General features: G+C 44.0%; 1 protein-coding gene across 2 annotated transcripts in view; it reads right to left on the bottom strand.

Annotated features, from left to right (window-relative positions):
* The window catches only part of NUP214 (nucleoporin 214), a 98,572-nt gene extending 86,592 nt beyond the window's left edge, over positions 1-11,980 (bottom strand). For both annotated transcript variants that reach the window (XM_036117073.2, XM_036117074.2), the window contains exons 1-9: positions 11,812-11,980; positions 8,685-8,880; positions 7,910-8,061; positions 6,873-7,071; positions 6,134-6,204; positions 4,670-4,733; positions 4,105-4,208; positions 2,283-2,389; positions 1,381-1,447 (exon numbers count right to left, since the gene is read on the bottom strand). In XM_036117073.2, the coding sequence (XP_035972966.2) occupies positions 1,381-1,447; positions 2,283-2,389; positions 4,105-4,208; positions 4,670-4,733; positions 6,134-6,204; positions 6,873-7,071; positions 7,910-8,061; positions 8,685-8,880; positions 11,812-11,856 (1,005 nt within the window). In that variant the 5' untranslated portion in view covers positions 11,857-11,980. The remainder of the gene's footprint in view (positions 1-1,380; positions 1,448-2,282; positions 2,390-4,104; positions 4,209-4,669; positions 4,734-6,133; positions 6,205-6,872; positions 7,072-7,909; positions 8,062-8,684; positions 8,881-11,811) is intronic.
* Between the last annotated feature and the right edge of the window lie 670 nt (positions 11,981-12,650).

The raw sequence follows: 12,650 nt of genomic DNA, 5'->3' as shown, positions 1-12,650 counted from the left end.
TTATTTGATTTTTTAGCCACATACATAAATTATCCAGATAAGATACAAAAATACAAGTATATTTTAAATGTGTCAGTACATAAAATAGTTGTGCTCTTAGGAAATTGTTACTAAAGACAATCTAAGACTTCACATCCGACTGCTGAACGCTGGCCTGTGACCCCAAAGTGGCCCACCCTAGATACGATGAGAGCCACACTTACAATGGACCACCTTGCCACCCAGAGAATGAAGGATAAATACTGAATGGTTGGAGAGGCCTAAGTCTCTGTGTGTGGGGCGCACACGTTTTTAAATTCAAGGCAGAGTTTTAAGAAGAAAAGTTTCCTAGGGTGCCGGGGTGGTGCAGTCAGTTACACGCCTGGCCCTCAGTTTCAGCTCAGGTCATGATCTTGCGATCGAGCCCTGCATAGGGCTCTGCACTCAGTGCAGAGTCTGCCTGAGTTTCTTTCTCCCTCTCCCTCTGTCCCTCCCCCCAGCACGTGCACACTCTCTAAGATAAATAAATAAATCTTAAAAAAAAAACAAAAAAACTGGGGACGCCTGGGTGTGGCTCAGTAGGTTGGGCGTCTGCCTTCGGCTCAGATCATGATCCCGGGGTCCTGGGAGCGAGTCCCACATCAGGCTCCCTGCTCGGCGGGGAGTCTGCTTCGTCCTCTGCTTATGTTCTCTCGCTCTATGACAAATAAATAAATAAAATCTTAAAAAAAAAAAAAAAAAAGAAGGAAGAAAAATTTCCCTTTCACCACATCCTTCTGTGGTCACTCTGTATAACCTACCTTGGTTTAGGATGGCTTACCACAATCACCTCAGCCCAATTCCTCTCTGCAAGGAGGACAAAATGCCAGAAAGGAGGTGGGTGCTTACACACACAGGTGCTTTTAGCTCTCTGGTGGTTTTTCAAAGTGAAACAAAGTATTGCTGGTGAGTCACAATTTGGTACGATCTGCAATATTTCTCTCCATTAATCAAGGATGGGTTAGAGGTGACTGAACAGAAGGGGCAGGTTCAAGCAACAGGAAGAAAATAAAGACGGTAAAACAGAACAAGGCAGAAAACCCTCCTACACACCCAGGTGTGCTCCTGTGGGAAGCTGATTATATCATATGTTTCCACAGATCATGAGTGGATCGGGAAAGGACAGGGCTTTTTTATGACAGTGGAGGAGCTGCTGAGTCTGAAAGCCGTATCTGTCCAGGGCAATATCCAAGGGACCTAGCCAAGGCACTCGGTCACGTCAGCCAAGTGTCAGCTTTGCTCTCACCCAGAAATTCATCCAAAGGGACGTGGCTTCATCTAAACGTTCTCCACATAATTAACTCCCTCTAGAATCTTTCTCAGAAAAGTATCCCATGGAAGTGACCAAAGAGTGAAATTTACCTGATCTGTCTGTCGAGCAAGGATACTGACTTCTGTCGAAGCCGCAGATGCTGCCAGCACTAAATCCCTTCAAGGAAGAAAAGTGGAAGACCGTTAAATTGAAACGTAGCAACAGCTCTAACCGGACTTGAGCCTGCGGTGGCATCCATGAGGACTTCTCGAGATGTCAAGGAAGAAGGTGAAGTTTTCTTCATGGCTGAAGAAAGGTGAGAAGATTTTAGATGTAAAGCTTAACTTCTTAGTTCATACGATAAAGCCCTGACGAAGGTCAGAGACACAACAAAATCAAGTCGGAATTTCCAATAAATCTACTGCCCTGTAAACAGAATAATCTGGTGAATTTTCAGAAAAAAAGCTTTGTTTTAAGCTATCTATCTTTCAAGGGGAAGCTTCTGCTCTCAGAGGAAAACTTTTAATACATTCCTTAAATATCAGTATTGTAAGTCTTCACTGGTGTTACTGAGAAAACAGGGTTTTTAAGATTAGTAAGTATTCAATCTAGATAATTTAAGATTGGGGAAACGGAAGTAGTCAGAGAGGCGAATTATCCAGCATCAGAGCAAAATATGTTCAAGGGCATCTCAATTCTCCGTTTTCCTTTCCTCCAGAAAAGAATTTCAGGAGCGCCTGAGTGGCTCAGTCGGCTGGGCGTCTGCCTTCGGCTCAGGTCATGATCCTGGGGTCCTGGGATTGAGCCCCACGTCGGGCTCCCTGCTCAGCAGAGAGCCTGCTTCTCCCTCTCCCTCTGCTCCCGTGCTCCTGCTCTCTCGCTTGCTCTATCTCAAATAAATAAATAAAATCTTTAAAAAAAGAAAAGAAAAGGAAAGAATCTCGAAGTTGGAACAGAGTGATGTAGGTGGGACCCGACAGAGAGAGGAGTCCCTGCTGGGTTCTCAGCTCACCATTCTTCGATGTAACTGAGGTAGTAATGGTGCTGCCTCTCTGTGCAGCTGCCATAGCAGGGCTCCATAAAGTTCACAAAGATCTCTGGGTGCTTTTCTTCTTTCTTCTACAATAAACAAAAGGAGAAAAAAAAAAAATCCCACATGCAATTTTTCTTTAATTCTATACAGTTAAGGATCTCGAAAAAGAAAACCACTTATGTTTTATGAGAAAATTCACTCAAAAATCTATGTCCAAATATACAGACACGCTAGAAAGGCAGAGTTGAGCAGTTGGACAATATGAATGGTGACCACTAACCAAACTGGATTCAAACTGCCTTGTCACTTTCTGGCCGTGGGACAAGCATGGATAGACTGCTCAGCCTGTCTGATACTGTTTTCTCATGTCTGTAGTGGGCCTGCTGAACTTACTCCACAGGCTGTCTTAAGTGTGGAACAAAATGATACCTATAAAGCTTCTAGCCCAGGACATGGAACCTAAGAAAGAGTCCGTAAACGCCAGAGATAATATTATCCCTGGGAATAGAAAATCTTAATGAGCTCTTGAAATAAGGAGCTTAATAAACATATTTTTAAAATTAAACATTATCAGGAACCCAAAACTTAATAAAAACAAGGCCCTTTTCTACGTATCACTGGCAAAGATTAAAAATGCTACCACTGCATCTTGACACACTCATGGGGCAACTGGGATCCCCATTAGTGGGAGATGTATAAACGGCTACAACTTTTCTAAAACACACTTTGGCAATGTTTTCAAAAGCTTAGCATATACCACTCAACCAAACTCATTTCTAGGTATTTATCTTAAAAAATAAACATAGTCACATAAAAGGCACATAAAAGAACCCATCACGGTATTCCTTAGAACAGGAGAAAACTGAAAACAACTTCAGCATCCAACAGTGAAAGAGCTAAATAAATTATCTGTCCAAAAAGCCAAACACAGATTGTATTCACTGACTTAGAAAGATGCTTACAATTTACCACTAAGTAAAACAAAGTTGCAAGACAGAATAACTCGGGCAACTCCCACTTTTGTTACGTTTCGACACTTATATATTTTTAAACTTTTTTTGGACTTTGAAAACCAGTACTGATTTGAAAACATAAGCTCTACCTCATTTGTTTTTTTTAAACGCGCCACCGCAATTGAGTGACATTTTGTAGATCTTGTCATTAACGTTCTTCCATGTTTCCAAAATGACTCACTCCCTTCGGTCATTCCACTCTCTGCTCAAATGGCTCCTCCTCAGAGGCCTTCCTTGAGCACCAATCCACCCTGCACCTCTGTCATCATCTGCTCCATACCCTTCACTGTTCCCTCCATCGCCCTTGTCATTCTTTGATCTACACTTATGTACCGCCGAGCACATTCATCAGAATGTCCGGTCCACAAACACAAGGACTCTGCCTCAGTCACCACCGTATGCTCAGCTTTAAAGCAGGGCCTGGCACACTGCAGGCATCTGAGAAACATCTGATCAATATAAATACGTGAAAGAATTGTAAAAATCACAGCGTTTAACTGCTTTTCTAAAACCTCTTTATCAGGTTAACAGCTACCAGGGCTCCCAGTTTACAGTGTAAGCAAAAGCAACTTTTAGGACTTTTTTCACCTTACGACTAACCAGGAGAATATGCTGTAAGCAGACACCATAATTTTGGCCCCCAGGCCCATGGTGCGGCATTAAAGTTTTACACTTGAAGTTGTACCATCCCTGCCAGCAAAAAAAGGAAACTAAAGCCAAAGCCCTGAACTTTATTAGAGGACCTCTATGATTCTCAAAGGACAAGGACGTCCCTTTCGTACACATACCGGGAGGAGAGCCATCACCACATCTGGAGAAGTTTCCAAGGTCCCATCTGCAGCAGCATATACGATTGTGAAGACGTAAGTACCGATCCACAGCACGTCCAGAACTGAAATACATAAACTCCAATAAAGCATCTTACGTTTGGAATAGCTCCTGTATGTTAAAAAATTAACAACCCATGGATAAAAAAATCAGAGTGCGATAGTTTTAACTAAGGTCCAGATTTCACTGGCTAAATATAATTCACAAACACAAAGAATTCAAGAAGCCCAAATTCATCCCAAAGTGGTATTTTTTTTTTCTGGCAGATTGTAAGGAGGGCAAATTTTGAAAGAATTCTAATAAAATATCAGGATCCATTTACTGTTATTTACCACGAGACACAGGTGTCTACCAGAGCATTACTGTTACGCCGACTTAATTAGCTAACTGTAATAATGGGAGTATTCATGCAGGAGGCGCTAACAATTTCCTGAGCGGGCATGTAGCTGCATCACATGATGTGAAATTTCTGTAATACTGTCACCTCATTAGAGGTCGACCCAGTAAGAAAAGCAGATGGGTTACCTCTGACAGGATGATCTGACTCATAGAACGGCGGACAAGGAATAACTTTTTTTTCCTGCAAAGTCTGAAAGAGATTTGGGGGTGGGGAGGGGGGAGAGTGTCAAATGAAATAAACCTAAACCATTGAAACTCTGTCAAATCCAGTATGTTTCCTCCAGAAATCACTGTGTTTCATCTTCCCAGCCAGGAAAGACTGAACGCAAGGCAGACTGAATGACTACGTCCAGGATCCCGTCCTACTGAAATCTCCCACACATGTGTTCAGCGTAGAGAGAGGAGGCTCAAGGCGATACTAGCAAAGCCACACACGCTGACACGGACAGCCACCAATAACGGAATACAGAAGTAAGTTATGGTACATTCACACAGTGGATTACTCTGCAGCCATTCAAAAGAATGAAGTGGTTTCATATATGATATGTTGGAAAAAAGACCCTGATAAAGTATTATGTTTAAGACAAAAAAGGCAAAGAGCAAACCAATAAAATTAAGCCAATTATCTTTTTACAGGCTAACACCCTAAAAGAATATGTACCAAATTTCATATAACAACTTTCTGCAATAACAAGAAATAAAACCTTAACCTCAAACCCACACCACTACATTCCCTGCTTTACACCCACGGAGAACAGTCTCTCGAGGAGGAATGCATAGCAACACAGGCCTTGGTATTGCCTGTGGACCCCTCCTTCCCATAGAGGCTTGACTGAACATGTATGCATCCTTTGTCAATTTATACTGAAGAATATCTATGAATATTATCTCAGGAAGACCACAGGGAGAGGATGACAGAGTGACAGGGGCATCCATTGTCTTGGGTGCCTATAGTTGGAGAAATTGAAGCTTTGAGATGGATTCAGCTAGCAGACAAATAATGCTATGCTTTAACTGTTTTTTTTCCCTTAAAGTTTGTTTGTTTGTTTATTTATTTATTTATTTGACAGAGAGAGAGCGCGAGAGAGGGAACACAAACAGGGGGAGTGGGAGAGGGAGAAGCAGGCTTCCCGCGGAGTAGGGAGCCCGATGCGGGGCTCGATCCCAGGACCCTGGGATCATGACCTGAGCCGAAGGCAGACGCTTAACGACTGAGCCACCCAGGCGCCCCTGCTTTAACTGTTTTGATGGAATGTTTTTATGGAATGGATTGGGAATACAAAGTTAGAGAACACTGTGTAGAGTATGGTCAGTGTGTACAGTAGACATGTAATGCATCTATACACAGACTACTTGTATAAGCATCCAGAGAAGTCTGGAGGCTACCACTAAATAAAACATACCTCTGGAAGGACTATGGGATAGAAAGGAAGAGTTCCACTCTTTCCTGCGTTCACTTGTTTACTGATGAATTTGTTGCAGTGATCATAAATTACATTTTAACAGAAAAAACATCAATGAGCCCCCAAACCGTCCCAAAAAAACAGTGGGTAACTTAAGAAAAGGGCTGAAGTCCAAGGCAAGACTCACGGGAAGATACTGGACCACAGTTCCATTCTGCTTCCCCACTGCCAGCTGCTTTCCTTTGGGGCTCCAGCACACTGAGCAAAGAAGAAAATGCTGCCAATTAAGCACTGAAGAGAATGGAGCAAACCAATGAGGTCTGTACTGAAACAGCCATATAATCACCACTTCCTGTTCCTCTGTCAGTCCATGGAAGACAGTAGGATCATCCTTATTTGGCAAAATTAAAAAAAAAAAATCATTTTGATGATACAAACCAATTACGACTTATCACTGGACCATTAAATCGACTTCTAAAAATGTTTTTTCAATGAAGTATCATCCAGAAAGCTGGAAAGTACAGAAAACTCTATAGTCTTTAGAGGAGAATAGAGGTTTTCAAGTATCAAGAAATCATTCTCTTACTCATATTCGATATTTGTAATGCTTTTCCCATGATGGTACAAATGATTTTCAGTGTACCATCCACTGCCCTTGTGGATCCAGAAACAATCATTCTCAAAAACGTATTTCTAAACCTGCTATACCGAAATATTTCTTTCTCCAGAAAACCCACACATATTCAAGTTAAATCATGTCTGCTGTTTGGCTTCAAACATTCACTATGGAAATAAAGAATACTCTCCACTTCTACCAGACAACTACAGATAGAACAAAAAACCCCATTTGCGTTTATTTCCAGAAATTAATTTTTAAGTAGATTACCATTACTGTATGTTATGGAGTGAAAGCCTTTATTACCCACCAGATGTTACTGCCACTGTGGAAGGGAGAGTCGCACACACTTTCACTGTTTCTGTGATTTGTAGGACAGCAATGCTGCCATCGGCCAGACAAACTGCCATCATGGAGGGAACAGTGGGGTTCCACTTCATATCGATCACCATGCCTCCTGCATCTTTCAAAAGCTTATGATAGGCAAATGGGCGTTTTTGCTGTTTAGCCTTTTAAAACAAATGCCCAGAAGCAAAAATAAATTGATAAATTAATAAATACATATACATTTAATAGTCAAAAAAAATATCGAATATGCAAGTTTTCTCAAATTATAGTTCACTTTTCTCCATGACGATAACCAAAAAAAAAAAATGAGCTCTACACAACAATTTATTTGTTACAGACTATTTCAACACAACTTTGAAAAATGGCAGGCAATTATTCTAGCACACTGGAAGGACTCCCAACCAGGGGAATATACAAATGCAAAATAATCAGTAAAGAGCCAATACAAGATTAAAATCTTGGCTCTGCTTCTTAATAGTGTTGGGTCCTTGGATGTTTAAATTCTTTGGGCCTGTCTCCATCTATAAAATGAAGACAATAGCAGCTATCTTGTGAGGCCATGGTACGTACAAATGAGGACACATAAAGCACAGGGCCTGGCACACAGTCAGCATAAATACTCAAATTATTGACAGTTTTCATTATGAAACTGCTTGGAACGGAAGAACACCACCAGAAGAGGTCAGAGACCCGGGATGTAGGAATTTCTGACATTACTGTTAACTCTACAGCCTTGGGCAAGCCACCTCAGGCTCCCTGGGCTTTGGCTGTCTCATTTGCAAATGAGAAAAAACACCTTGGGGCAATGTTATGAAATAATTTCTTGAAGTCCCTTCTATCTCAAAGATCGATGATCCTACAGTTAAGGACTTTCTTTAAACCCATACTTTAATCTAAAAAATGATTCCAAGGGTCAACCCAGGAAATTCTAGGTTATGATTCAATACCAGAAAATCTTTTCAGGTCTCATGCTGACATTACAGTTTGCCAGTAGCTCACCTCATTTGAAAATGTGCGAACATCAAAAAAAGCGATAATGGAACCATATTCACTGGACATCATGCACACGGAGAGTGTGAGGTTATCACAGCTCAGGGCCAGGTGATGTATTGGGAATTTCATAGGAACCAGCAAGCTTTGAACTTTATCAACTAAGAAAACATAAGAAAAGACAAAGCAGAAGCATAAGCCACAAGCCCTGCATCCAGGTCTATGTGAAACAACTTTCATATCTACATAAACATACAAGCATACTTTGATACCTGGTCATGCAGATAAATCTTAGCTTTCTTACAGATATAGAGTGATGCATTAAATTTCCCAGACTCTTCCTCATAAGACCTAGGGAAACTGTGCCTGTTGCCATTGTTAAAAATAATACCCTATACCCATATTTTTGCAACAATGCTTCCTATTTGTTTGGATGGTACTAGTGTGCAAACTAAAATGCCATGCAAATTAAGAGATCCAGAACCTAGGTTCAACTGAGCAAAAATAAAAGCATGGTAGAATGGTCAATTCTTCTTCCTTCTGAGCTCAGAGGAACAACTCACCAAAAGGACCAAAGAGAACAAACAGAAAGGCTTCCAGCATCCTACCTGGAACTTATTCTTCTTGGGGATCAACTTGAAGACTAACAGCAGTTTTATTTTTTTTTTATTTTTTATTTTTAGCAGTTTTAATTTATATACTAGAATGATTTCTTGGGGAAGACACTACATTAGCACTTCGCTACATTCCTTTCTCTCCTGTGCAACAAAACTAAGTAACTTACCTATCTTATTGGGATCGTCACCAGGTTTATTTTGAATCAGAAGATTTTTGGTAGGAAAAATCTGCAACCCACTGGCTCCACCAGCAAAGACCAGGCCATACTTGTTGGACACGGCAAGCAGACTCGAGCGTTCCTTGGGCAACTCCTCAGGTGAGTCAAAGATTCTCACCTTCTTCAGTGCTCTAAACTGAAAATCCTGTTGTTGAGGGAAGAAACCAAGATCAATTCAGGGAAAAGAGGAGATTAAATCATGTCTGTCATTATATTCCAATAGACCTAATTCCAGTACAGCAAAAATAAATATTACCCTGAGGTCAAGGGCTGTGTGGCTCAGTGTTTTTAAACTTCCTGTGCATACTGTGGTACCTAGCATAGGGCTTATTAATGTTTACTGAATGAAATAAAGTTTTAAAAATTCTTTCATGAAGCCTTCCTTAACTAATCCAGCTCACACTGATCTTTTCCTTTTCGGAACTCCTAGTTTATTGTCCTAACCACCACACACGCTGAACTTCAATTCATAATCTTGTCCTATTTCATGGTATGTATTGTCTCATGACCCAGAGTGGTGCTTAATAACTGTTGTTAAATATTGAAAGCAACAGGACGCCTGAGTGGCTCAGTCGTTAGGCATCTGCCTTCGACTCAGGTCATGATCCCAGGGTCCAGGGATCGAGCCCTGCATTGGGCTCCCTGCTCAGCGGGAAGTCTGCTTCTCCCTCTGCCTGTCACTCCTCCTGCTTGTGCTTGCTCTCTCTCTCTCCCTCTCTCTCTGACAAATAAATAAATAAAACCTTTTTTTCTTTTTCTTTTTTTTTTTTAAAGATTTTATTTATTTATTCATGAGAGACAGAGAGAGAGAAAGAAGCAGAGGGAGAAGCAGGCTCCCAAGGAGCATGGATCCCAATGTGGGGCTCGATCCCAGGACCCCGGGATCATGACCTGAGCCGAAGGCAGATGCTTAACCATCTGAGCCACCCAGGCGCCCATAAATAAATAAAATCTTAAAAAATACATATATTTTGAAAGCATCACCGAACTACACTGTTAGTGTGAACTTCCAGTGCAGTACTCAACAACAACAAAAAATACACACACACACACACACACACACACGGAAATAATGACCACAGAATAACCAAATCCCAAGAACTGGCTTAACTGCATTAACTACTAAACAAAATTCCATCACAGAAAAGGACAGGTATGGTCAATCTCTTAACATTCAAGACCTGTAAACATACCTAGATGCTATGAGGACATCTAAGCCCAAGTCCGAAGCCCTAGGCTGTAAGGCCAGGCATGGCTTGATGTGTCCGCCTCTGCAGCCTCACCTCACAACTCTGCTTTCCTCCCACAAGTGCGCCATTACCTCTGCAACCCCCAGGGCCACCTCCAACCCAGACCTGTTTCATTTCCGTTTCTTTCAGTCTTCATGCTCCTTAGCACTTTAGGGCCTAGGAGCCTTCCCCAACCTCCTGTCAACACCTGACTCACCCAGTCTTCCACGAATGTATCTATACGCTTTCAAGGACAATTTCAGTGTGTACCACCTCTTGGTAAGAATTCCCTAAGTTGGGGCGCCTGGGTGGCTCAGTTGTTAAGCATCTGCCTTCGGCTCAGGTCATGATCCCGGGGTCCTGGGGTCGAGCCCCGCATCCGGCTCCCTGCTCCGCGGGAAGCCTGCTTCTCCCTCTCCCACCCCCCCGCTTGTGTTCCCTCTCTCGCTGTGTCTCTCTCTGTCAAATAAATAAATAAAATCTTAAAAAAAAGAAAAATTCCCTAAGTTTACCAATCACTATATTAAACTGTACCACATATGGCTGATTTTATTCTTCAATTCCAAATCTATCTTAAGTCAAGGTTTCAGTAAAAGGAATGTGAATCCCCTTTTGCTTACATTCCCAAAGGGTAAAAGCCAAAGACAGCCTTTCTCAGCCTTCATTTTTGTACACTTGTGGTGTTTTGCACAGGATCCCTAACACACCCCACATAATAATTTCCTTAGATTTGGTGTTTTACACATAGGTGTTAAAAGATGAACTGAAATACTCTCTTCTAAATTCCAAATGAGTAGGGTGACCAGAAACCCACAGCATTCCAGATGAAAACACACAGGAGCAGAATGAAACGTTCAGTACTTTTGTAATTCCCATCCTGATAATCCTAAATATCCTGTTCGGGTCATGGACACAGAGGTGTGGAGAGCCAATGGGATGAACAGGCACAGGAGAGCTTTCTGTCTGTTATAATCCGTAACTCAAAGGGAGATTGTCATCTTCCAAGTCTGTGGTTCTGAACCCTTTTTTTTCCCTTTCTGCCCCAGCACACCCGAGAAATTGGCACACTCCCATTGGGTGGCTCACCACTCCCCCCGCCCCCCATCCCGTCATTCTCGACAAAGAAGAATCACTATAAATATGGGATGGATTACTACTCCCTAAACGCATTTCAGTGACGGGTTCAATCGCCTAAAAGCTTCCCGCAACTTACTCATAACCGTCATTTGGATCACCTGTCCCTCTCTTCTGCTTCCTGACTCTACCCTGATTTCCAATACCAAAAAAGTCCTCCTATTCCATTCAAGCAAAGGTTTTGTAGAACAAGTGATGAACCCTGGCTCTGCGTTAGGCAAGCCTGGACCCTTCACAGAGGTAGTACAGTGAGAGTGTAAAACAGAGGGTCTTAAAAAAACCACCACCTAGATTTCAGCCCCTTGATCAAATGTGACTTTGGGGAAGCTACTTCCCCAGCCTCACTGCGCTCCTCTTTATTAACAACTACTCAGAGGGCCGCTGTGATGAGTAGCACAGCGTCTGGCACGCAGTGAACGCTCAGTAAACAGTAATTATTACCACGACTCCGACCACCACATGAAAGTAACTAGGGAAACTCAAGTGGCGCGCACAAGACCGAGAAGGGGCGGCGAAACGGCACTCGGCGGGGCTGCGGTGCCGGCGGCACGGCAGAGTACACCAGGACGCGCCGGCGAGAACTCTGGACGCGGCAAGCTGTTCAAGCAGGAGGCGGGAAGCGGGACCGCCGGCCCCCGCGCTGCGCCGTTCAGCGGGGCTCCAAGGCAACGCCGGGACTAAGGAAGGGAGGGAGGCCCCGGCCAGTCTCTGACCTTCATCTCCCGCTCGGGGATCATGGCATCCATCTCGTCTCCCATCGCGCCACCCTCCGTTGGTCGAAGCAGCCGCCGCTGCCGCCCGCGGCCTTGCCCACACAGCCCAGGCCGCTCCGAGGCCAACTTCCTTCCCTCACCGCTGGCAGCGCGCAGCCGACTCCGCGTTTCCGGCGCGCTTTGGTGATGTCACGCGCCCGGGGCCGCCGCGCAGTCGGAGGAGGGCGAGCGACCATCTGAAGTCGCGCGCTCTCCTAGCCACCGCTTCCCTTTGGCCGGGTAGGGGGCGTAGCCCCGGGCCGACGCGCCTGCGCCCTGAAGCGCCCAAGGCCCGCCCCCGGCGTCGCCGCTAGAGCGGGCTGGCGGCGTGTCGGGTTGTGTGGTTGGTTGTGCGGCGCCCGTTCGATCGCTGTGCGCTCCTTGTGGCGCTGAAACCCCGCAGGAACAGTAGGGTGTGCGTGCTTATTAACAGTCCCCGAATGAGAGGAGTTAGGAACCTGACAAACATCTCCAGGGGGCCGCTCTTAAGAGAGGCTTTGGAGGGGAGCGAGGAGGAACAGAGGTTCTGAAAGTGGGTGGGTGGGGCCTCGGAGGACTCTTCGGCTCTAAGCGCGGAGGCTCAAGGGGCAGGGCAAAGGGTACCAACATCAGCTCTGTCTCCTTTTCAGGGTAATCGTTTCCCAGGCGAGAGCCCGGGCACTGCGCAAAAAGACTTGCAGACGTTTCATTTAAGCTCCAAGACGTCCTAGTTACCGAGGGGGGTTGATCGTTGCCATTTAATTGATGAGAAGTTAAGACAATTCCCCAATGCCCCTCACTCACAAAGTGGTGAAGACAGG

This window comes from Halichoerus grypus, chromosome 14 (genome assembly GCF_964656455.1).
Source record: "Halichoerus grypus chromosome 14, mHalGry1.hap1.1, whole genome shotgun sequence".
NCBI lineage: Eukaryota > Metazoa > Chordata > Mammalia > Carnivora > Phocidae > Halichoerus > Halichoerus grypus.
This window is presented reverse-complemented; position numbering and strand designations above follow the sequence as displayed.